The sequence below is a fragment of the Eptesicus fuscus genome, chromosome 25 (assembly GCF_027574615.1).
Source record: "Eptesicus fuscus isolate TK198812 chromosome 25, DD_ASM_mEF_20220401, whole genome shotgun sequence".
Taxonomy (NCBI): domain Eukaryota; kingdom Metazoa; phylum Chordata; class Mammalia; order Chiroptera; family Vespertilionidae; genus Eptesicus; species Eptesicus fuscus.
In genome coordinates this window covers 11,703,221-11,728,376 of record NC_072497.1, presented here as the reverse complement: position 1 = coordinate 11,728,376, position 25,156 = coordinate 11,703,221, and the positions used below count along the sequence as shown (strand labels likewise).

Genomic DNA, 25,156 nt, shown 5'->3' with positions numbered 1-25,156 from the left:
GCGCGCACACACACGCACTGGCCTGGGGGCTCGTACGTCCAGGCTCCGGCTCTGCCCGGCTGTCTGCAGGCGGACGGCACGCAGGGGTCCGGCCTCAGGGAGCGCCAGGGCTCGCACCCGCAGCCGGCCCAGGCCTGGGGTCCGGGAGAAACTTGCAGGCTCTCTGCTCTTCCTCGGCCGCCGGAGGGTGCGGGCGGGGGCCTCCCGGGCGGCTCGCTCAGGACACGCAGAGCGACAGGAGGCGTCCAGGCGGCTGAGGACGCGGGCAAAGCGTTCCACAACTTGCCACCTGCCGTCCCCGCCGTGAGGAAGCAGAAGGCAGGGTCCCCGACGGCGTGTCGGTCCCGTGACGCCCGGAAATCCCACCGAGTCACCACGGCCCGGTGTCCTGCTGGGTACGGAGCCTCGGGGCAGGCGGCCAGACACCTCCACGCACCGGTTCAGACAGAGGCGTCCCCGGAGCAGAGGGCGGGCCGGTGGGGAGCACAGGGAGCAGAGGCATTGCGGACACTCGGGGGGACATCTCCTCGGACGACGGAGAACGTGGTCTGATCCGGAACGGTCCCCGGTCGGGGCCCGGACTGTCTCGTTAGCCATCCATGGTGCCGCCGTGTCTCCCAAACAGCACCTGTCCCTCCGATCCAGGGCCCCACGGAGAGGCCAGAAAGGGGGTCCCAGAGGCAGGAACAGGGAGACGGTCCCCTGGGGTGGAGGGGACGGGGAGGGGGCGGGGGGAGGGCTGCTCCTTTGCCCCTTTGCCCGGCTCGGCTTAAGGCATCGCTCTGAGCCGTCTACGTCCTGAGCCCGGCCGCCGGCCAAGGGGGCCCCGGCGGGAGGCGTGGGTGGCGGTGGCCAGAAGGGGCCGCAGGCCTGGCCACCTGCCGGCCGCCCAACGCCACCTCCTCGGCTGTGTCCCCGGCCGGAAACTCGAGTGCAAATCTCTGTCCGGAGGAAGGCGGCAGGAAGGGGGTCCTCCCTGACCTCACGGAACACGTCCGTCCCTGAGAAAGGGGTGTCGCACCGCTGACTCCCCTCCGTGGGTCTGTCCCTTGTGCAATCGGTGGGGGGTGTTTTGTTTTTTAAAAAACTTTTTTTTTTTTTCCTTACAAATCGCGTTTGACACCTGAGGTGAAGAAGATTGGGGGAGGGGAAAGGGAGGTGTCCTGCATCCATGTCTCTCTCTCTCTCTCTCTCTCTCTCTCTCTCTCTCTCTCTCTCTAAGGAATCCCGCCCCCAGGGTATTCTTCCATGGAGACAGCGGAAGGGAGGGAGGGAGACACACAGAGAGAAACATCGATGTGAGGATGTGAGAGAGACACATCGATGGGTTGCCTCCCTCAGGTGCTCCCACCAACCGGGGCCAGGGATCCAACCTGCAAACGAGGTACGTGCCCTGGACCGGGACTCGAACCTGGGGCCCTTCGGCCCGCAGGCTTTTCTTCTTTTCTTTTTTTCCAGATGACCAAAGAGAAAGACGGGGATCACAGGAAGGAAGAGCATCCGTCTGCTCATGGCTGTCGTGGGGGTTGGGGAGGAGAGAGAGAGACAGGGGGACCTCCGCGCGCGCGCGCACAGGGTAGTGGCGCGCGCGCAGGGCGGTGGCGCGCCGGGTTGGGGGCGGGTCTGTGCTGCTGTTTGGGGGCGCCTCGCAGGCGGGGGGGGGGGCCCCGCTGAGCTCAGGGCGAGCTGGCCGGGCTGACGGGCGGGCTGCTGGCGTCGGAGCGGCTGTAGTCGCTGAGCGAGCCGGTGCGCGAGCCCCCGCCGCGGCGCGGCAGCAGCCCCGGGTGGAAGTTGGCGTGGCGGCGCGCGTGCTTGGTGAGGTGGTCGCTGCGCATGAAGCGCTTGTCGCAGATGGGGCAGCGGAACTTCTTCTCGCCCGTGTGCGTGCGGTAGTGGCGCGCCAGCTCGTCGGAGCGCGCGAACTTCTTGCTGCAGTCGGGCCAGCTGCAGGCGAAGGGCCTCTCACCTGCGGGCGGGGGACACGGCACAGCGTGGGTCAGTCGGGCGGGGCGCACGGGGGCGTAGCCACCCCCGCGTCACTCCCCCGCCTCCCCCCCCAAAAGGACCCACGGCGGGCCCGCCAAGGCCCCAGAGCTACGCACCACCGAGCTGGTGTGGCTCAGTGGGCAGAGCCTCGGCCTACGGACTGAAGGGTCCCGGGTTCGATTCCCAGGTCAAGGGCACGTGCCAGGGTTGCGCGCTAGATCCCCCACCTACCACAAGGGGGCGTGCGGGAGGCAGCCAATCCAGGATTCTCTCTCATCATGGATGTTCCTTCTATTAATTTATTCTTTTAAAGAAAAACATTTTATTGATTTTTTACAGAGGGGAAGGGAGAGGGATAGAGAGTTAGAAACATGGATGAGAGAGAAATATCGATCAGCTGCCTCCTGCACACCCCCTACCGGGGATGTGCCCGCAACCAAGGTACATGCCCTTGACCGGAATCGAACCTGGGACCCTTGAGTCCGCAGGCCGACGCTCTATCCACTGAGCCAAACCCGTCAGGGCATATTAATTTATTCTTTTTTTGAAATATATTTTATTGATTTTAGAGAGAGGAAGGGAGAGGGAGAGAGAGAGAGAAACATCTATGATGAGAGAGAATCCTGGATGGGCTGCCTCCTGCACGCCCCACACTGGGGATGGAGCCCACAACCCAGGCAGGTGCCCTTGACCAGGAATCCAACCGTGACCTCCTGGTTCCTAGGTTGACCCTCAACCTCTGAGCCACCCCAGCCGGCGGCCCACTCCGGTCCTTGAGGGTGGCCCACCTGTGCCCAGCCCAGGAAATCCATGCCATCCGTCCCCCTAAATAACACCATCAAACTTCAGTATGAACAGACACCCAAGGGTGCGGGCCTGGCGGCCATGGAGAACCCGCGGGGTGAGAGGGAAGCTCCCGGAGCGGCCACCGGAGACCCGGGCCGAAGAAGAGCGAAGCCAGCAAACAGAAGACAATGCCGTCAGCCTCCTCGGGGGCCCTTCAGACAGAACGCTTCCCCCAAAGCAAACGGGAGACCAGACCACGAGGAAGTCCGCACGACCCGCAGCAGCGGCGAGACGTGGAGAGTGGCCTTTGCCCCAACAAAAGGTCCATGAAAACCTGGAAATATGCTTAAGGAAATAGCCCCGGGAGGTGTGTGTGTGTGTGTGTGTGTGTGTGAGTTCTGGAAAACATGTCCAAGTCGGTGCTCTCTCCCTGGGAAGGCTGGCGTCCAGGGCTGCGTGTGGCTGCATTTCCTGTCCGCATGGAGCTTATGTTTTTTTGGGGGAAGGGCAGGCGTGGGGGAGGAGGAGGGGGGCGGGGGTGGAGGAGGGGCATGGAATCAAACAGGAGAGCAAACCATCGATTTTCAAAGCCAAACAATAGAAACTACACGTTCAGAGGCACAGGGAATCGATCCTGGGGGTGCCACAGGATCCTGGGGGTGCCACAGGATCCTGGGGGTGCCACATGTCCCAGGTGGCAGCGAGTCAAAGGATAGGGGGGAAAGGGAGGAGAGCCCGGCCAGTGTGGCTCAGTGGTTGAGCGTGGACCTATGAACCAGGAGGTCACGGTTGGATTCCCCGTCGGGGCACAGGTCCGGGTTCCAGGCTCCATCCCCAGTGAGGGGCGTGCAGGGGGCAGCCGGTCCATGATTCTCTCTCCTCATGGATGTTTCTCTCTCTCTCTCTCCTTCTGCCTTCCTCTCTGAAACCAACAAAAATACATTTTTTTTAAAAAAGAAAAGAAAAGAAGAAGTCACTCTCCCGGACCCCAGAACCCAGCCTGGGGTACCCCCACTCCCTCTGGCGGCCCCCACCTCCAGGAGGCCGGGCTGTTTGGGGGAGGGCGTTGTGGGGCAGGGTGGTGAGCGGGGCCATGTGTCAGGGGGGCAGGGGGAGAGAGGAAGGGGGCTGAGTTCCTGTCTTGTGGGGCGCTGGGTGCACAGGGAGGGGTGCGGGAAGCTGGGGCAGGGCGGGGTCCCTGTGTGTGTGTGTGTGTGTGTGTGTGTGTGTGTGTGTGTGGCGGGGGTTTGGGGACCCAGGGCCAGGCGCGCGCTGGGGGTGGGGGACCCAGCAGGTGGGCGCAAGCAGTTGCGCAGGGGGGTGACTGGTGGGTGCAGGGCGGGGCCCTGCGGGGCCCTGGGAGCAGGACTGGGGTGCTGGGGAGGCGAGGGGGGCGGGCAGAGAGGGGGAGCCGGGGGACTCGGTGGCGGCGGGCCCAGCGCGGGGCGGGGTTGCAGCAATGTCCCTGGCGCCCGGCGCGGCGGCTGCAGCGCGATTGCCTCATCTTATCAGGGAACAGCGCGTCCCGGGCGCTCCTGGCCCAACCGCAGGCCGGGCGGGACGGCGCGTTCCCTCCCGGGAGCCCGGGGGCGGGGCGGGGCGGGGCGGGGCGCGCGGGGCTCCCCTCCCCTTCCCTTCCCTCCTCGGGGGGCCCTCGGCCCCACCCAGGCCCCGCCCGCCCCGGCCGCGCCCACAGCTGCACCTGCGCGCAGGCTCCGGCGCAACCCCCAGCTCCGCCTGGGCCCTGGGGAGGCCCCCTCCCGCTCCGCACCCCCTGGTAAAGGGCCTGCTTGCTCCCCGCCCCCCGCATCGGTCCAGGAGCCAGGAGGTCCCGGTTCGATGCCCGGTCAAGGGCACAGGCCGGGGTTGCGGTCTCCATCCCCAGGAGGGGGCGCGCAGGAGGCAGCCGAGCCCTGATTCCTCATGGATGTTCCTCTCTCTCCCTTCCTCTCTGAAATCAATACAAACATAATTTTTTAAAAAACAAAAATCACACAAAAAGTAAAGGGCCTGTGTCAATCCCTCCACGCAGCCTCGCCCACCCAGCAGCCGCCACGGGGGAAGGGCCCCTCCGGCACCAACGGAACCCCCCCCCCCCTTTGCGCGCAGTCACTCCTGGGGGCCTTTTTAAACTCATTTCATTCCTGTGACATACCTTGTGAATTCTTTATAGTTGAAGGTACTACAGAGGTCCCCCTTCCCCCGCCCCTGGACCCCCTCCAGCCCGCCCCGGGCCCCCCGCCCAGGCCCTCACCCCCTCGTGTCTGTGCCCATGGGTGATGCATAGACGCATTCGCGGTCTGCGGTTGGTCTCTTCCCACCCACCCGCCCTCCCCCGCCTTCCCTCCGAGCTGTGACAGGCTGCTCCGTGCTTCTGGGCCTCTGCAGGGCCAGACCCGCGGCTGGCTGCCGGGGGAGGGAGGGGGCAGAGAGCACCTGCCCGGCCCAGCTCCCCACCCCCTCCCCCAGAGAAGAGCACATGGATCTTCATTCACAGGGGTGCCCGGGATCACATGACCAGACCTCAGGGAGCAGAGGGAATCATGTGTGTTGGGGGGGGGGGAGGAGGGGACAGGGGGGTGATGGGAGGGGCAGGGCCGCTCTGAGTCAGAGAGACGCACAGGGAGAGGCCTCCCAGGCCCCAGCGCCAGGCCCGAGCCACGCACCCCCAGGCCGGGGGCCCCCATCCACCCACAGGCCGCTCGGATCGGGGGCGGGCGGCTGGCACGAGGCCATGTCCATCCCCCGACCTCAGGACTGCCCTGAGCCTCCTTCCGGGGAGCCCCGCTCAGCTCACCCTCCGGCTCTGGGGCAGGCGGCCGCCGGGCAGATGGCCAACCGCCGTGGCCGGTCACCTGCCAGCCTCCAGGGAAACCCAGGCCCGGCCCCCATTGCTGCCGCCGCTGCGTGGGGGAGGCCTGCCCGCTGCCGGGGAGGGGCTCTCCTGTGCCTCATGTAGGAGGCCATCTGGCCGCGCCACCCGTGGCTACAAACCTCCCTGGTTGCCTGGCCCGTGTGGCTCAGGGGTTGAGTGCGACCTGGGAACCAGGAGGTCAGGGTTCGATTCCAGTCAAGGGCACATGCCCGGGTTGTGGGCTTGATCCCCAGTGCGGGGCGTGCAGGAGGCAGCCGATCCATGACTCTCTCTCATCACCGATGTTTCTATCTCTCCCCTCTCCCTTCCTCTCCGAAATCAATAAAAACGTATTTCAGAAAAATAAAATGGAATAAAAAAACATCCCTAGCAAACTAGGAGATGCTCCCCACCAGCAACGCGAGCTTCATTTGATTGATTCCATGGATCGGGGTGACCCTGGCCCACAGGAGCAGGTAGGTTTCAGGGATGGGGCTCGATGTGACGAGATTTGTCTGTTGTACCGTGAGCCCCCCCACGTCCCACCCCCCCAATAAAGCAGGTTTCAAAGCAGACAGCAGGGGACCAGCCAGGCTCCGGCCAGGCCCACTGAAGCCACCTGCTGCCCTGCCCGGCCCCGCCCACGGCTCCCCTTACGTGACCTTCTCCTCAGAAAGGGGGGGGGGTGCCTGTGAGAGCAGGGGGGCGTCCTTAGAGTCGGAGACATTCGCAGATAGCAGCCAAGTCCAGGCCACCCTCCTGGGAGTCCCGTCCCGCCCACCCACCCGGGCGGCACGCCAGGCTGGAGGCCCCGTCACCCTGCACAGCGTTTTGCCCGAGGGGCACCGGCCACTTAAGAGACTTAAAAGACAAGAATGTGCACAGCAGCCACCAGAGCCGGGCGGTAATTACGGCCTCCCAGGCCCTCCAGGCGGCTGGGTCCCAGGCCCCCGCCCTCAGAGTGGCTCTGTCCACCCTCACATGACTGCCTGCCTGCCTGCCTGTCTGTCTGTCTGCGGAGAGCCAGCCTGGGAGGTGGGGGCGGGGGCAGGGGCCGGGGGAGGGGGGCAGCCAGGTGCTGCCTGCAGGCCGCCCCTCCCAGGTGAGTGAGGGGGGTCCGCCCAGCTGTCGGCCGGGGTGGCCCCCCCCCCCCCGTCGCGCGTGGCCATGGGAGGGGTTGGGGGGGCCCCTCAGAGACTCAGAGAAGCCATCCCCTCCCCCAAGGAAACCTCCCTCGGCAAGGTCGGCCCCGGAGAGGGTGCAGGGCAGACTGCAGGGCAGACGGATCCCCCACCTGCTGCCACCTGGCACGGGCACCCCAGGGCAGCCTGGCGCTCCGGGCGACCCAGGGAGGGCCCCCCCTCTCTCTGCAGAGCTTGAGCAACCATCTGTCCTACTTCTGCTTCCTGTGTCTCTCTCCCCGCCCCTCCCCCATCCGTGTTCCCTCCTCCCCGCCCCTCCCCTCCGCCTCCCGGGTGGGTCTCGCCCTCGGGCACCCGGCTGGGCCCAGGCACCTGCCGACACCAGATCCACAGGTGTGCCGCTCCCCATCCCCATGTGGTGTGTGAACCTGGGTTGCAGGTTCGATTCCCAGCCCCCCCCCCCACCCCCCATCGGAGGCAGCCAATTGGTGTCTCTCTCTCATGAGGACGCTTCTCTCTCCCTCTCCCCGCTCCCTCCCATCCCTCTAAAAATCAATTCGGAAAAAACGGCCTCATTCCTGCGGTGGATTTTTTTTTTTAATTTTAATTTTTTAATATATTTTTGTTGATTTCAGAGAGGGAGGAGGAGGGAGGGAGAGAGATAGAAGAAACATCCATGCTGAGAGAGAATCATGGATCAGCCGCCTCCCCTACTGGGGATCGAGCCTGCGACCCAGGCATGTGCCCTCGAAGGGGAATCGAACTGTGACCTCCTGGCTCCTAGGTCGAGGCTCCAGCACTGAGCCACCCCGGCCAGGCTGAGAAAACTATTTTGTTTAAAAAACCACTTGCAGAGCCCGGCCAGAGTGGATGGATGGACAGATTAATACACAGGTTGTGGAATCTATAATAATAAAAGCGTAATATGCTAATTAGACCGGACAGCCGAACGACCTTCCGACATCCTTCCAGGCAAAGCCGCGGCAGTGGGGGCCAAGGCAGAGTGGTTAGGGGCGATCAGGCACAAAGGCAGAGGCAGTTAAGGGTGATGAGGCAGGCAGGCAGAGGGGTTAGGGGTGATGAGGCAGGCAGGCAGAGTGGTTAGGGGCGATCAGGCACGCAGGCAGAGTGGTTAGGGGTGATGAGGCAGGCAGGCAGAGTGGTTAGGGGTGATCAGGCACGAAGGCAGAGTGGTTAGGGGCGATCAGGCAGGCAGGCAGAGTGGTTAGGGGTGATCAGGCAGGCAGGCAGAGGCAGTTAAGGGTGATGAGGCAGGCAGGCAGAGTGGTTAGGGGTGATGAGGCAGGCAGGCAGAGGCAGTTAAGGGTGATGAGGCAGGCAGGCAGAGTGGTTAGGGGCGATGAGGCAGGCAGGCAGAGTGGTTAGGGGTGATGAGGCAGGCAGGCAGAGTGGTTAGGGGTGATGAGGCAGGCAGGCAGAGTGGTTAGGGGTGATGAGGCAGGCAGGCAGAGTGGTTAGGGGTGATGAGGCAGGCAGGCAGAGTGGTTAGGGGTGATGAGGCAGGCAGGCAGAGTGGTTAGGGGTGATGAGGCAGGCAGGCAGAGTGGTTAGGGGTGATGAGGCAGGCAGGCAGAGTGGTTAGGGGTGATGAGGCAGGCAGGCAGAGCAGTTAGGGGTGATGAGACAGGCAGGCAGGCAGAGTGGTTAGGGGTGATGAGGCAGGCAGGCAGGCAAGTGGTTAAGGGTGATCAGGCAGGCAGGCAGGCGAGCGATTAGGAGCCCTTCGGGATTGGGCCCAAACCGGCAGCCGGACATCCCCCTGAGGGGTCCTGGATTGCGAGAGGGTGCAGGCGGGGCTGAGGGACCCTCCCGCCCCAACCCCCGTGCACGAATTTCATGCACTTAGGCCCCTAGTTCTATTATAAAATAGCAACTTCGTATCCCAAACCCCAGCTCATAAACTGGGCTCGCTGCCCTAGAACCCATAACCTCTGACCTCCGGTGACAAAGCAGCACAACCCACACGCGTGGCTGCACGTGCCGGGAATTACATAAAGGTGTCCCCGCCCCCCCCGCCCCCCCCCCCCCGCCCCTTCTGTCAGGGGTTACAAAACACATGGGGAAGTTTCCGTTCCCAAGGTCCCTCTTCTACTTTGTTTTCTCTTTAATCCTCACCCGAGGGTATTTTTCCAATGATTTTTAGAGAGAGTGGAAGGGAGAGGGAGAGACTGAGAGAAACATTGATCGATCGATCGATCGGTGGGCTGCCTCCCGCACACCCCCTGCTGGGGATGGAACCTGCAACCCAAGCATGTGCCCTGCCCGGGAATCGAACCACACCAGCCGGGCCAGCGGTTTCTGAGAACGTTAAAGCAGTCCGTGTCCTCAGCGTCCACAGCGGGGCCGGCCACGAACGCGTGTCTGGTAGCGGCTTTATGCGTCGCCAGCGAGTGCCGGCGGCAAGCGCTCTGCCCAGGGGGATGGACAGGCCCACCGCCGCGTGTCCGCCCCGTGGAAACGGCGCGAGGAGGAACGGGAAGGAGCTGTGGATTCTCTCCCACACAAACCGACGGGTCAGGAGGCGTTGCCACGCCGCGGATGCTGGACACGAAGCCCATGTCCCGTGTGACTCTCCCCCCCGCCCCCGCCGGCACTCTGCCAGAGGCACGCGTGTGCGGACAGACACTGCGGCACAGGCGACAGGGGCTGGGGGACCAGGGAGTGCTGGAACGCAAAGGGGAGTTTTTGAAAATCTATTTTAATTGACCAGCTGGCATGGCTCCGTGGCTGAGCGTCGACCCAGGAACCAGGAGGCCACAGCTCGATTCCCGGTCAGGGCACAGGCCCGGGGTGCGGGCTCGATCCCCAGTGTGGGGCGTGCAGGAGGCAGCCGACGGATGAATCTCTCTCATCGCTGATGTTTCTATCTCTCTCTCCCTCTCCCTTCCTCTCTGAGATCAATAAAAATATATTAAAAAAAAAAAAAAGAATCAACCAATGAAGGCATGAATAAGGGGAACGACAACTCTCTCTCTCTCTCTCTCTTATTCTCTCTCTCAAAATCAAAAATTTATTGTCTCTTTGTTGCTGTTCATTCTCACCCGAAGATATTCTTCCATTGATTTTCAGAGGGAGTGGGAGAGAGAGGGAGCGGCAGAGAGAAACATGGATGGGAGACACACATCGACTGGTTGCCTCCTGCTCGTGTCCTGACCAGGGTCTGGGCCAGGGAGGGGCCTGCCACCGAGGTTACGTGCCCTTGACCGGAATCGAACCCGGGACCCTTCGGTCCGCAGGCCGACGCTCTTATCCACTGAGCCACACCGGCTAGAGCAACGCTAACGCTTTTTTCAAAGTGGGGCGATGAGGTACTTGGGGATAACGGGACGCGGTGTGGGGACTTCCAGGCCAGGCCCCGGGCCCGTCCCAGGACAGCAGAGCGCGCTGGGCTGGGTGGGGCCTGCAGCCAAGTGCCACGTCTGACCCCGGACGACGACGCACGTCCACCCGGTCCGGAGCCTGGGAGCCCTGGGGAGTTCCCCATTCCCATGGGGGTGTGAGCCAGGCCCGGCGGAGGCTGGGGGGAGGGTGTTATTCCCAGAAGCCGCCCGGCTTCTGTTGCAAAAGAGAAAGAGACGCTCCCTGAGCACCCTGCAGGCCCAGGGACCTCAGGGAGAGAGGGCTGAGCACCCTGCAGGCCCAGGGACCTCAGGGAGAGGGGGCCGGGGGGCGGGGGGTCCCCGCCTGCCCCCCACTTCCCCTCCCCACGGCCTCCCCGTAGGCCCAGCTGCAGCCAGATCCGTGTGGGAACCCGGGCCCCTTCCCGGTAGCTATTCTGGGTCTGCGTGTGCCTCCCTTCGGGGGGAGGGTCAGGGTGGAAATGAAGGGCCTAAAATTAGCCCAAGGCAAACAATCGAGGCCAGGGATGGGCGGGAGGGAGGTCAGCTGAGGACAGCGTGTTTGCTGCTGCGGCCGGTCCCGTCCCGGGCGGTGGGAGCCATAAAGGGAATTGAAAATGAAAACAGATCGGGAAGCCGACCAGCACGGGGTCGGGACCGCGGGCCAGGCCAGATGGCAGGGGCTTCGCCAGCCGGGGACCCTCCCGGGCCCTGCCCCCGCCCCAGGGCCGCCCGCTGGCTCCCGGTGAAGGCGGGGGGGGGGGGCACGGGGGGTTACAGAGGGCTCCCCAGGCCCCCGCCTGGCATCCCCGGGGACCAGGGCGACAGGCCCCGTGACCTGCTCAGGTGGTGTTTGACTTCCTTTGTCTTTTAGTATTTTTACTGACGGTTGAGAGAGAGAGAGAGAGAAACATGGATGAGGAGAGAGAGTCATGGACCGGCTGCCTCCTGCACGCCCCCGACACTGGGGATCAAGCCCGAAACCCGGGCCTGTGCCCTGACCGGGAATCGAACCCAGGACCCTCCAGTCCGCTCTATCCACTGAGCCACACCGGCTAGGGCTCTTCTTCTTCTTTTTTTTAAGGTCCTTGTATTTTATTTTATTTTTTCCCCATTGGAAGGGAGGGGGAGAGACAGAGAGAGAAACATCGACCCCTTGCCTCCCATAGGCCCCCGTCCTGGGGACGGAGCCCACAGCCCGGCACGTGCCCCGACCAGGAATCGAGCCAGCGGCCTTTCGGTGCGCAGGACGACGCTCAGCCACGGAGCCACGCGGCCGGGGCAGAACCTAGTTTCTCGAACCCGAAAACACTCCTACCTCCCGCCCTCGGCCATGCCACAGACCTGACCCCACGAGGGCCCGCGAGCAGGGGACCTGAGCCTCGCACCCCGGGCCCCTCCCGTGCGGGGCCCCCCAGTGTCCCTGCCCCCCCCCCCCGCTATCCCACCCACGCCCCCCGGTTCCAGGCTGCACCTCCCCACTTCAGAGGCCTGGCTGCTGACCCCCGACCCTGGGCACTGGGGGTGCGGAGCCCTGGGCGAGCGGGGAGTCGGGGCCCAACTGCCAGGCGTCTGGAAACCGAGAGTTTCTGGGGGACAGGTGGCGCTTTCATTTCTTCTCCCAGGTGCGGCCGAGGCCTTTGGGGGAGAAAACAGGCCCGGAAGTGAACGGCTGTGACAGACCGAGGCTGGGGGGGGGGGGGCGGGGGGGCGCATGGCATGGCCCCTGCGCTTGGAGGTGCGTGGCGCTCAGGGACACGAGGGAGTGGCACCCCCGTACCCCCATCCCAGCCGTGGGCTGGGCTCAGGGCAGGGGGGCGAGAGCAGGCCATCCCAAGAGGCAAGGGCCCCTCAGCCAGGGCCCCCCGTAGTCTCATCCGGCTGGTGTGGTTCAGTGGCTGAGCGTCGACCCACGAACCAGGAGGTCGCGGTTGGATTCCCGGGCGGCTGGGCCGGCAGATTCCGCGTGGCACGGGCACCAGACAGACGCCAAGCCCCGATAGTTGGGATGTGTTGGGGTGTCTGCCCTGAGAGTGTGGGGGGCCGCCCCAGCTGTCACAGGAGTCCACCCGCCGACTATCTCACAAGGAGCAGGCGTGTGTCTCGCTCGGCTCCGGGGATGGAAAATCCAAGATTAAGGCGCCAGCGCCCTTGGGTGCTGGTGCGGGCCCTGTGCCTGGCTCCGGGCCAACGCCCTATCATCCTCCTCACTGGGAGGGGAGGGAGAGGGGCTCCGGAACCTTCTAGAAAGGCACTGATCCCATGGGAGGGCCGGTCACCGAGTCACCTCCCAGAGCCTCCTCCCCTGCCGCCCCCCCAACAATCCCATCAGCGTTCGAGGATTTCAGCGCATGAATCTGGGGTACACAGACATTTGTTTGGGCCAGAGCAGGGAGCACCCCGCCACGGGCCAAAGGCACCCCCCGAAGCTGGCCATTTGTGCAGAACAAGAATTTATGGAGCCCGGCCCTGGCTCCCCAGACACACCCAGTGAGGGGGAGAGATCAACCAAAGGGCTTGTATGCACGCATGTGGGCCTCACCAATGGACACAGACACCGGGGGGTGAGGGCATGCGTGGGGGGGTTGGGGGGTAATGGGGGAATAAGGACACATGTGTAACACCTTAATCAATAAAGAAACTAAACAAATATAAAATAAATAAATAAATAAATGCACCCAGCCCGGCGGTGTGGCTCAGCGGTTGAGCACTGACCCATGAACCGGGAGGTCACCGGTTCCATTCCGGGTCAGGGCACATGCCGGGGCTGCAGGCTCCACCCCATAGAAATATCCGTGATGAGAGGGAATCCTATAGGAATGCTTTAAAGGTATTTATTTTAAACAATATTTTTAATTGATCTCAGAGAGGAAGGGAGAGGGGGAGAGAGACAGACACACCATGGATGAGAATCACGGATCAGCTGCCTCCTGCACAGAAGGTGGAAACGGGGGGCCCCTCACCCCCACCCCCCCTCAGGAAGGTGGCCCCCCCTGGGGACCAGGCACCTCATCTTTCACCCCAGGGCCCCGTGCAGCGGCTGCTGCTCCTACAGCCGGGCCAGGTGTAACGCTCTGGCCCCTGGGAGACTCTGGTCCCCGGTAACCAAGGAGGCCACCTGAGACCCGCTGAACACAGCGGCGGGCGTGGGTCTCCATAGCAACGGGACGCACTCTAGGGACGCATGCGCACTGCGGGCTGCATCCCCAGATGGGCCTCTCCCCCACAGGCTCAACGTGGGGAGCAGAGGCTGGGTCACAGCCGGGCCACACTGCCCGGAGGTCACCCCAGGTTAGAGCCACAGGGCGGCTCTGGGAGGGCGCGGGGGTGGGGTACATGAGCCTGCACCTGCTTCAAAAAAGCGGTCCTTGCCCCACGGCCTGGCTCAGGGGGTGAGCATCGACCCAGGAACCGGGAGATCAGGGTTTGATTCCCGGTCAGGGCACAGGCCCAGGTGGCGGGCTCGATACCCAGTGCGGGGCATGCAGGAGGCAGCCGGTCCATGATTCTCTCTCATCATCGATGTTTCTATCTCCCCCCCACACACACACACCCCATGTTTTAAAGAAAATAAGAGCCCTGGCTGGTGTGACTCAGTGGTTGCAATGTCGGCCGAGCACCGAAGGGTTGAGGGTTCGAGTCCCGGTCAAGGGCTATGTACCCGGGTTGCAGGTTCGATCCCAGCTCCAGCCGGGACACGTGCAGGAGGCAACCAGTCAATGTGTCTCTCCCACATCAACGTTCCTCTCGCTCTCTCTCTCCTCCTCCTCCCTCCCTCCCTCCCTTCCACTCTCTCTAAAAAAAGGAAGAAAAGACACCATGACCCCATCCTAGAACCTGAGATGGTGAGAACGCCGGCCGCAAGCATGTTGAGCCCAGCTCCGCCAGTTGCCATGGTGACCCAATGTTTACCTCGGGTTTGCTCTTGGTGAGAGGAGGAGGAAGGCCTACCGGGAACCGCCACCAGGCCGCCTCCTCCTGCACCATCCCGCCCCCAGGGGAGGCCGCCAGGGTCTCCCAGGCTGTAAAAACACCCACAAGCTCCGAGGCACTCCCCCTCCAGGGAGCATGCTGAGCCATTGCCGTCCCCACTCCTTCCGCCCTGGGCATGAGGCCCCCGTCTTCCCTGCTCCCCTCCGTCCCCCACAGGCACGTCTCCCCTGGCCTCTAAGGGACCCCTGAGACTTGCAACCAGGGGAGCAGTGGGCGGCGGCGGCTCGTCTCCGGCAGCCCCCCAACCTGTCTCTAAGGCCCCCTTTTTGCTGACTCTCCCGTGAGCCCGAGAGGGCAGCCCAGCCCAAGAACGTTTTTGCTGTGGTCAATACATACTTGCTTTTCTAAAAAACAAAACACACAAAACATGCTTCAGAAAAAAACATGCTTAGATCCCACAGTCCCCAGTGCAAGGGCCGGGGCAGAGGAAGGGTGGGGGGCGGGGGAGGGAGGAAGAGGAAGAAGAGGAGGGGAGAGGAGAAGGAAGAGGAGGGGAGGAGCAGAAAGAGAAGGGGAGGGAGGAGGGAGAGGAAGAGAAGGGAGGGGAGGAGGGGCAGGAAGGAGGAGGAGGTGCACGGGGCTGAGCCCTCAGCCCAGCAGACAAAAGCCCGGCCGGGCCTGGCCCCCCGCCAGGGCCATCCCACACCAGGCTGCCGGCTGCTGGCGGGGGTCCAGGGCAGGAGGACCGGGCCTGCCCCCCTGGGGACTGGGCCTGTGCCCCCTCCAGCCCTGCCCAGGGTCCCCGCTCCGCCCTGAAGGCCAGCCCGGCCCCCAGGGGGCCACACGGGGCCCCTTCCTCTGCCATCGGCCCCCGCGGGGTCCCTCAGAAACCCTGTCCGCAGCCCGGAGCCTCCTGGCCCGATGCCTGGGGCCTGGCTGCCGTCCAGCGAGCGACTGTCCTGAGCTCTGGCGGGAGGCTGAGCACCTGCACGTGCACACACACACACACGCACACGCACACACGCACCCTCATACACACGCTCATACAAGACACACGCAAAGACACACGGTGCCACTCTGCATGAACCCCCGGTGCCTAAGGCCAAGCGACAAAGTCGTTTTCAGAAAACAAGAGGATGCCCGGCAGGCGTGGCTCCGCGGGTTGAGCGTCGACCTATGAACCAGGAGGTCAGGGCACAGGCCCGGGATTGAGGCCTTGATCCCCAGTGTGGAGCGTGCAGGAGGCAGCCCACCCATGATTCTCTCTCATCATGGAAGTTTCTCTTTCTCTACCTCTCCCTTCCTCTCTGAAATCAATACAATATATTTAAGCCCTGGCCGGTGTGGCTCAGTGGATAGAGCGTGGGCCTGCGGACTGAAGGGTCCCAGGTTAGATTCCGGTCAGGAGCATGGACCTTGGTTGCGGGCACATCCCCAGTAGGAGGTGTGCAGGAGGCAGCTGGTCGATGTTTCTCTCTCATCGATGCTTCTAACTCTCTCTCCCTCCCTTCCTCTCTGTAAAAAATCAATAAAATATATATATTTTTAGAAATCAATGGAGAAATATCCTCGGTGAGGATTAACAACAACAACAATAATAATTTAAAAATAAAAATCTGTTTTAAAAAGAACAGGAGACAATGCCAGCAGGCCTGGCGGGTGAGGACCTGGGGTGGCGTGAGGGCGACAGGCAGGGAGTCAGGGTCGCCGTCAGCCAGACCGAAACGCAAGGCCACGCAGAGCCCGCCCAGCACCCACACGGCCCGCCCCAGGTCCCGCTGGTTTGCAAGAAACAGCAGTGGCAGCTCTCTAACTCGTTCACACGGCTCACCCCTCCTTCGGGGAACGGTGTGGGGGGGTTGTTTCTGCTGAGACGCCCGGGGTGCAGCCAGGGTGCCAACCCCCAGCTCCCAGACCCTCCCCCTGATCCCAGACCCTCCCCCTGATCCCAGACCCTCCCCCTGATCCCAGACCCTCCCCCTGATCCCAGACCCTCCCCCAGCTCCCAGACCCTCCCCCTGATCCCAGACCGGGTTTGGAGCAACTTGCCCGGCAAGGGCCAGGCCAAACATCCCTCCACGCCAAGGACAAGCCCGGGCCCGGGGCCCTCTGCCCTTCCCTCCCTCCCTCCCTCCCCCCCCCCTCTGAAAGGGCGGGGTTCTGAGGTTCCAGGCGCCTTTGGGGTTTCCTCTCGCTTTCCCAACACTCACTTCCTTGCAAAACCCTGTAGGTCGAGCAGCCATTAACTGGAGCTTCTACCTCCAGCCCTAAACCCGTTCTTTCTTTTTCTGTTGTTCATCCTCACCGGCGGGTATGTTTCCATTGACTGTTTCAGAGGGAGCGGAAGGGAGAGACGAGAGGGAAGCGTCGTGGATGTGAGAGACGGGTCCACGGGCTGCCTCCCCGACCAGGACTGGGGACCAAGCCTGCAACCCCAGCACATGCCCTTGACCGAAATCGAACCCGGATCCTTCCGTCCACTGGCCGACGCTCTAGCCACCGAGCCACACCGGGGAGGGCCCTAAACCCATGGTCGGCAAACCGCGGCTCGCGAGCCACCTGCGGCTCTTTGTCCCCTTGCGTGTGGCTCTTCCACAAAACACCACGGCCTGGGCGAGTCTGTTTTGAAGAAGTGGCGTCAGAAGAAGTTTCAGTTTAAAAAATGTGGCTCTCCAAAGAGATTCCAATCGTTGTCCTGTTGGTATTTGGCTCTGTGGACTCATGAGTTTGCCGACCGCTGCTCCTAAACCCGGGTCTCGGACCGTCGTGCTGTGTGTGTTTTTAGTGAGCATGCAGACAGTCAGAGGGAGTCAGAGAGGAGCCACAGGCTCGGAGAAGGAGTTTCCAGGGGGAGGGGACGTATAGAGCCGGTGCCATTTCTTGCAAAGCTCATGCCTGGGCACCCCCCGGCTCCAGGGGCCAAGCCCGAGCCCCGAGCTGGGAACCACGGCCCCCTCTCCCTCCCCCCCCCCGCCCGCCCAGGCCACGCCCGGGGGGCAGCGCACGGGCACATTTCATCACGGACGGCGGGCCTCGGTGCTTTTGCAAACAGGTCACCTTGGGACGGCCTGGCCCAGGGCCACGGGGGGCGGCCCAGTTCCTAGTGAGCGCGTGTTTCTGTGTGGCGATCGATACACCGAGCCCCCCACGCAGACGCACCCCCAAATGACCCCCCCCCCCCGCACCGCGTGTGCCCTCCGTCCTGCTTGTGTGTGATGTGGGTGAGCGAGGAGGACACTCGAACCCCGGGCTGGGAGCGGGTGGGAGACACACCTGTGCTGGGCCCTGGCAGGATCCGGGGGGTGGCGGGCAGGGGATCGGCCTGCTTAGCTCCCAGCCAGGGAGCTCTGTGCCTCCCAGAAACCCCAGTGACACCCAGCAGATCCATAATGGCTGGCGGGGGGGTGGGGGGGTAAGGGGGGCGGGTAAGGGGGGCACGGAGACAGGGGGAGGTGGACCCTAAGATCTAAACGGAACAATTCACCCCGCAATCAGAGTCCACATGGATAGAGTCCAGGTTTGGCTGCTCAGTTCAGCCACAACAATGAGCAAGGTGCCACACGTATGTGTGTGCCTGCGTGCACATGTGTGCATGCATGTGCACGCCAGTGGAGCCCCAGGGCAGAGCCTTGGGGCGGGGTGAGGATTTCTTCGTCGCACACTACGTGCCAGAGTCAAATCAAGGCCAACAGCCTAAAAAGCTGGCATCGGATGCCCGGCCGGCGTGGCTCCGTGTTTGAGCGTCAACCCATGAACCAGGAGGTCACGGTTCGATTCCCGGTCAGGGCACATGCCCGGGTTGTGGGCTCGATCCCCAGTGGGGGGGCATGCAGGAGGCAGCCGATCCATGATTCTCTCTCCTCATCGATGTTTCTCTCTCCCTCTCCCTCTCCCATCCTGTCTGGAATCAAAAATATATTTTAGAAAGGAATAAATAAATGGCAACTATTTTTTTTATTTAAAAAAAAAAAAAAAGATTTCCACCCTAACCAGTGTGGCTCAGTGGCTAGAGCGTCGGCCTGCGGACTGAAGGGTCCCAGGTTCGATTCCGGTCAAGGGCATGTACCTTGGTTGCGGGCACATCCCCAGTCGGGGGTGTGCAGGAGGAGCTGATGGATGTTTCTCTCTCATCGATGTTTCCAACTCTCTATCCCTCTCCCTTCCTCTCTGTAAAAAATCAATAAAATATATTTTAAAAATAAAAATAAATGAATAAAATAAAATACATATTTCCGCCAGCAGGACCCGGAAAACCTTTCCGTGAAGATGGAGGAGGAAGCAGAAATCCACGCGGCGGGCGGGACGGAAGTGGAGAACAGACGCCACACCTGCCCAGCCCGCGCCTGGCTGCCCGCGCCCGGGTCTCAGGCTGTCGCCCCACGCGTTACTCATTAACCACCGTCCAGGGGAGAGCGTTCCACCACCGTAGCCACGTGACCCGGCAACGGGCAGACCTGGCACCGCGTGCCCGGCCCTGCGGCGGGCGGGCCTTGGGGTGCCAAGGTCACCGGCTGTGTTTTTTATTTTACTGTATCCTCACCCGGGGATATGTTCCCATTGATGTTCAGGGAGAGTGGGAGAGAGAGAGGGAGAGACAGAGAGAAACATGGACGTGAGAGAGACACATCGATGGGTTGCCTCCTGCACTCGCTCCGACCAGGGCCCGGGCCGGGGAGGAGCCTGCCACCGAGGTCCGTGCCCTTGACGGGAATCGAACCCAGGACCCTTCAGTCCGCGGGCTGACACTCCATCCACCAGCCAGGGCTCAATTAAAAAAAAATATTTTTTTTTTAAATTAAAAAAAACTATTTTGAACTGCCTTCTTCAAACACACACAGGCACCCCCCCCCTACCCCCCCCGTGGCCTGACACTCAGAGCTCCCTGCTGCCAACAGATGCTCACCGGGCCTCCAGGCCTCCTTCCGCTGCGGGGAGGAGGGGGCGTGCAGAGAGCACCTCAGCAGGCCCCCCCAGTGCCAGCCGCGCCAGGGTGGGTGGGTGGGCGACCGTCCCTCGCTGCTGCAGGGGCTGAACACTCACCCGGGCGGGGCCCAGGGGGAGCCAGGAAGAGCCAGCCGGAGAGCAGGGCAGGAGGGCGGTGGGGATCCCCATGTTCTCAGGGTGAGGCGCGTACACGTGCGCGTGAGAACTGGGCGAAGTCAAAACAAGAGAGGGAGGCAGTGATGCAGCAGCAGGAACCTCAGCGAGGCGGGGGGAGGAGACCAAGAACATGTATTTTTTTAAAAAGCCCTGACCGGTGTGGCTCAGTGGATAGAGCGTCGGCCTGCGGATGGAAGGGTCCCGGGTTCGATTCCGGTCAAGGGCATGGACCTTGGTTGCGGGCACATCCCCAGTGGGGGGTGTGCAGGAGGCAGCTGACCGATGTTTCTCTCTCATCGATGTTTCTAACTCTCTCTCCCTCTCCCTTCCTCTCTGTAAAAAAAAACAATTAATGAAATATATTAAAAAATAAAACACAAAATGCAATGTGTCTTTTTATCTTTTATTTTAATTATTTTTTAATACATTTTTACTGAGCCCTGGACCGTTTGGCTCAGTGGACAGAGCATCAGCCTGCGGACCGAAGGGTCCTGGGTTCGATTCCGGTCAAGGGCACGGACCTCGGTGGCAGGCTCCTCCACGGCCGGGGCCCTGGTCGGAGCGAGTGCAGGAGGCAACCCATGAGTGTGTCTCTCTCACATGGATGTTTCTCTCTCTCTCTCTCCCTCTCCCTCCCGCTCTCCCTAAACGTCAACGGGACAACATTCTCGGGGGAGGATGCACAGACAGACAATCAAGGTGGCTGGCTGTGCCCAGGGCCCCAGAGCGCCACGCGGTGGGCGGAAAGGATGGAGACGTCTCGCGAGGCAAACGCCACCCAGGACGGAAGCTGGGGACGGACACGCGTTGGCGAGGGTCAGACACGCGTCTGGGACACGCGTGCAAAGCCTTGGGAGGGCCTGGAGAAGGGCGGCACGGACCCGAGGGGGAGGGGCAGGCTCGCACGCTCTGCCTGCACACTTCTGCATTTGTTTGGGGTTTCACCACCCGCCCCACGGGCACCCCGGGGCGGCGTGGGGGAGAGAGAACCCGCCGCTCACCCTGCACTCGCCGGGCCGCCTGCTTCTCCGAGGCCCGCTGCCCCCCGGGCACCTGCGAGGGGGTCCTGCCAGCAGCGGGCCTCAGGGGACGGCCAGACCCCCCTCACCCCCCTGTCTCCCTCAGGATGGAACCCCTGTTCATGGGGAGCAAGCAGCTTCAGGCTAACCCCGCCCAAACGCTAACAGGAAATGGCTGAGAGAACGCAATCTGCCGGCTTCCCACCCTCACCCCCACCGGGCAGGTCCCTCGGGGTCTGCAGGTGGCCAGACCCCCGGAGCTGCTGAGATGGGCAGCGGGCAAGGAGATGTTTTTGGGTTTTTAAAAAGAATATTTTATTGATTTCAGAGTGGGGGGGGGGGGGAGAGAGGGAGAGGGGGAGAGAGAGAGAGAGAAACATCCATAATGAGAGAGAATCATGGACCAGCTGCCTCCTGCAAGCCCCCTACTGGGGATTGAGCCCGCAACCCGGGCCTGTGCCCTTGACCGGGAATCAGACCGTGACCTCCCGGTTCCTAGGTCGATGCTCAATCACTGAGCCACACCAGCCAGGCAGGACTGTTGCTATTTTATAATAGAATTTGGGGTCTCTCTCTCTCTCTCTCTCTCTCTCTCTCTCTCTCTCTCTCCAAGCACACATGTAACTCCTGGCAATGGAGGGGAAATAGGACACAGAATTCATTCTGAGAGCAACGGTGTGTGGGCACAAATAGGCAGACACGTATAGGCAGACAAGAGGGATGGAGTGGCCATTCTCGGGGGGCCCACCAAGCCCCTCCATTTCGGACAACTGCTGGAATCTCCAGATGCAGGATGTGGGAGTTGGAGGTCGGCGGGGGGGCGGCGGGGGGGGGGGGGCTGGTCTGGCCTCCCAGGCCTTTCCTGCTCTGAATGTCTTTGAATGTTCACCCCCAGGCCCATCCGCCTCAGGGACAGTCAGCTCCTGGCCTCGCACCCCCTCTGAAGGCGGCCTCGCCCACGCCCCAGGCCTGGGCCGCACGTGCCCACGTGCCCACCCGCTGAAGAAGACGTCCTGGCGTTACAGAGACGTGGGTGACTTTGTTTTGTTTTCTCGGGCGATCGCTATAACATCAACAGGGACTCGCCTGGCCGGGCTGGCTCAGTGGAAAGGGCGTGGGCCTGCGGACCGAAGGGTCCCGGGTTCGATTCCGGTCAAGGGCGTGGGACCTCGGTTGCCAGGCTCGATCCCCGGCCCTGGTCGGGGCAAGTGCGAAGGCAACCCATCGGTGTGCCTCTCTCACATCAATGTCTTTCTCTCTCTCTTCCTCTCCCTTCCACTCTCTCCAAAAATCAATGGAGCCGGGCCCGCGTGGCTCAGGGGTTGAGCGTCCACCTAGGAACCAGGAGGCCCGGGTTGCCGGCTTGACCCCAGTGGGGGGCGTGCAGGAGGCAGTGATCCATGATTCTCTCTCATCATGGATGTTTCTCTCTCTCTCTCTCTCTCTCTCCCTTCCTCTCTGAAATCAATAAAGATATGTATATTTTTAACTTTTTAAAAAAACCCGCAGTGTTCGGCGGAAGAGCAGCACCCGGGACCTGGAGGCATGCCCAGCGGAACCGTGCGCCCCTGGCGCGGAGGCGGCCTGGGGAGCTTGTGCACACCGGGGGTGGGGGGGGTGGGGGGGGCGGCTCCCCGCACTCATCACAGACGGAGCGCACCTCAGGCAGGGCTGGTTCCGTCCCCTTTGGCCAGCTTTGGGGTTCCAGGCACGGCCCCCCCCCCCCGCCCCCAAGTCTGGCTCCCAGCGCCCTGCCCCAGTCCTCTAAAGCCAAGGGGTCCATCCGCTCAGGGCCCACAAAGCCTGGACCCCGGCAAAGATTGGGGGGGCAGGCCGCAGCCAGCCACGTCCGAAGTCACCCCCAGACTAAAGCCTTCCCCACCACCACCCCCTAGCCAAGCCAGCCCCACCCACGACGGCGCGCCCCGCCCTTCACCCAGCCCCTCCCCAGGTCTCCAACCCGACGAGCCACCGGTGCCACCCAATGGGAGGCCGGAGGGAAACCGGCCGCGAAAGGATTTTTTCCAACCGTTCAGGTCCCCGCCTAGTGCGGGCCTCGGCCCTCCCCCCAAAAGAGGTCCCCAACCCCAGCCACGCCCCAAGCGCTGACCCCGCCCCTGTATTCAGGGTCCTGGCCGGGCCCCGCCCTCGCCGCCACGCCCACCATGGCCCTGACGTCCCCAAGCTAATCCAACACCCTCCCTCCAGGAATCCAGGCCCCCCCCCCGCCCCCCAATCTGGGCCCACACACCCTTACTTCGGACACTCCGAAGGCCTAGCCATGGCCCGCCTTCACCCTGGACGGCCACGCGGTTTTGGGGGGCGGGGGGCCAGGTGCATCTGAGATGCGCGGGTCCTGGACGCTTGCAGACCTCGGATCCGCTCAGTTAACCAATGCAACCGAGAGGAGGCCGCAATTTTAATTTTTTAAATGTTTTTTATTATTATTATTGATTTCAGAGAGAGAGAGGGAGAGAGAGAGGAACATCCATGATGAGAGAGAATCACCCACCGGCTGCCTCCTGCACGCCCCACACTGGGGGATCCAGCTCACACCCCGGGCCTGGGCCCTGGCCGGGAATCGAACCGTGACCTCCTGGTTCACAGGTCTGGACGCCCAGCCACGGAGCCATGCTTGCGGGGCAGGGACCGCAATGTTTAAACCAGCATTTTTAACCGTCTGTTTGGTAAGGGAGAAGGCTAACCCGGTGGGAGCCAGCAGACAGCAGGAGGATACGGGTGTGTTGCGGTGTTTTGTTTTGAACTTGCCCCAAACAGGGAGGAAGTGAAGGGTCCGCGAAGAATTCACGTGAGCTCGGAGGAACCGTGCGGTTCTGGACACGGAACTGGGACAGGAAGGTTCCCATCACTTAAATGTGGGGGGGTGTTTTTGTTTGTTTGTGTGTGTGTTTTTGCTACTTTTTTGTGTGTTTAAAAACAACAACCGACCTCCGATGAATCCACTCCCAGATCGAGGGCCCCCTGGGGTCGGAGAGCGGGCGGCGGGCGGCGGGCGGTCCCCGGGCCCCAGGCGGCCGCCCCGGGACGCCCACCCCCGTGCAGGTGCCCAGGGAGCGCAGGGCCCGGAGTGGGCAGCGCGGACCGACGGACGGGCAGCGGGGCTGGGCCCTCCCTTCGGGAGCAAGCGTGGCCTCCCCATGGAGAGCCCCTGGGGTCGGGCGTGCCCCCGCCGGCCGGATGGGCGTGGCTCCCACCCCGAGCCGCGGACCGGGAACGGGGACCGCCCCCCGCAAGCTCTGGTTTCGACAAATTAAACCTTAGAGCGCTGGAAAAATTACAGGAAGAGGAGAGCAAAGAATGTGCCGAGTGGCTAGAGGGAGCCCTGTCCCCGCGTGAACTTCGCCCGCCGCGCGCCTCGCCTCGCCCGGCCGGCCCCGCCCCTCCCGAGCGCGCGCCCGGGCGGCGAGGGAAGGACCGGGAGCCAGGGCACCCCCTTTCCTCGCGGCTCCCGGGTGCCACGGCCTCCCATCTCCCCGATGTCCCCCCCACCCCCCGCCCGCGATCCCCACCCAGCTCGCCCGCACCTGCCCGCGCCGGCCCCCGGGTCAGGGCGGGGTCCCCGCCCCCAACTCGGATGACGACATCCGCCCCCGCGGCCCCGCCCGAGCGCGCCCGGGGAGGGGGCGTGTCCGGCGGGGGCGCGGTCGCCAAGCGGGTGCGGGCTCCGGGAGCTGGGACACGCCTCGCGGGGCGCGCGGGGCCCGACCGCAGGACCGAGTGGTGGGGGAAGGGGCGAGGCCCCGACCGTCCCCGGCCATTGCGCCCGTGCGCCCCGGCCGGCGGCAACGGGGGCGTGGCCCGGCGCCTGGCACGGGCCCCTGTCCGCGCGCGCTCCGGGCGCCCGGGCCGCCCCACTGACCTGTGTGAGTTCTCAGGTGCGCCTTGAGGTGCGAGGATTTCCCGTAAACTTTCTCGCAGCCCGCGTAGTGGCACTTGTGCTTTCTCTGCGGGGACTCCAGGTCGGCGCGACTTCGGCCCCGCCGGCCCCTTTGTCTGAGGCCGGGCTCGCCGCTCCCCGCGGGCCCCGGCTCCCGCTCGGGCTCCAGACCCGCCTCGGGCTCCGGCTCGGGCTCGGGCTCGCTCCACGCGGGGCTGAGGGGCGCGGCTGCCGCGCCTTCGCCGCCGGGGAAGGCGGGCTCGGGGGCCGGGGGCGAGGCCGGCGGCAGGCGGCAGGGGGTCCGCGCCTTGCGGGCCCCGGCGCCCTCTCTGCGGTCCGTCAGGGCGGGCGCGGGCGCCTGCTGGTTGAGGTCCGCCAGGATGCGCGCCACCACGAAGAGCGAGGCGCTGTCCTTGCCGTCGCGGCGCTCCTCGACGCGGGGCAGCGTGGCGGCGGCGGCGGCGGCGGCGACCGCGCCCTCGGGGCCCGGCTCCGGCGCCTCCCGCGGCCCGTGCACGACCGCGCGGCTGGACATGGACACGAGGCACTCGGCGGCGAAGTGGTCGACATAGGCGGCGGCTGCCATGCTGCGGGCTCCGCTGCTCGTCGCTGCGAGTCGTCAGAGGCGCATCCGCACCCACAGCCTCCGGAGAGCGAGGGCGAGCGGGGGGGCGGGGTGCGGCGTGCCCTCTCCGCCGGCTGCACTGGGGCTCCCAGCCGCCTCTGCCGTCACCCGCGCGACTCCGCGTCCGTGAGGCGCCCGCCCGGCCGGGCCCCAAAGAGTGAGCGCATGGAGGGGCGGGGGTGGCGAGAAGGAGTGGGGGTCCCCTCGTACGGCGTCAGGGGCGGCCTGTCCTAAGGATGCCGAGCGGCGACGTTAGGGACGACGGCGCCAAGTCGCGGCCGCAGCCTCGCCGCGCATTGTGGCAGGCGGGCGGGACCGCCGCCGTGCGCGCCGCGGCTCGGTGTGGGCGGCCCGGCCCCCGGGGGTGGGCGGGGCCGGGGCCACATCTGGACCCGACGTCAGCCCCCAGCCACATCCTGGCGGCGCAGGTTACAGGCGGCGGCGGCCGCGGGGA

At 63.8% G+C, this 25,156-nt stretch overlaps 1 protein-coding gene across 1 annotated transcript; it reads right to left on the bottom strand.

Moving 5' to 3' along the window:
* Window positions 1–1,433: 1,433 nt before the first annotated feature.
* Window positions 1,434–25,156, bottom strand: KLF13 (KLF transcription factor 13). The gene is made up of 2 exons (XM_054713371.1): window positions 24,060–25,156; window positions 1,434–1,966 (listed from the first exon to the last, which is right to left on the bottom strand). The coding sequence occupies exons 1-2, from the start codon at window positions 24,661–24,663 to the stop codon at window positions 1,677–1,679; spliced, it is 894 nt and encodes a 297-aa protein (XP_054569346.1). The 5' UTR covers window positions 24,664–25,156; the 3' UTR covers window positions 1,434–1,676.

What these genes read in the sequence shown, in the direction of transcription:
- KLF13 (XM_054713371.1), bottom strand. Translation starts at nt 24,663, where the DNA reads ATGGCAGCCGCCGCCTATGTCGACCACTTCGCCGCCGAGTGCCTCGTG. An exon ending in GCACCTGAGAACTCACACAG is followed by an intron (nt 1,967 to 24,059) that starts GTCAGTGGGGCG and finishes CCCCGCCCGCAG; the next exon opens with GTGAGAGGCCCTTCGCCTGC.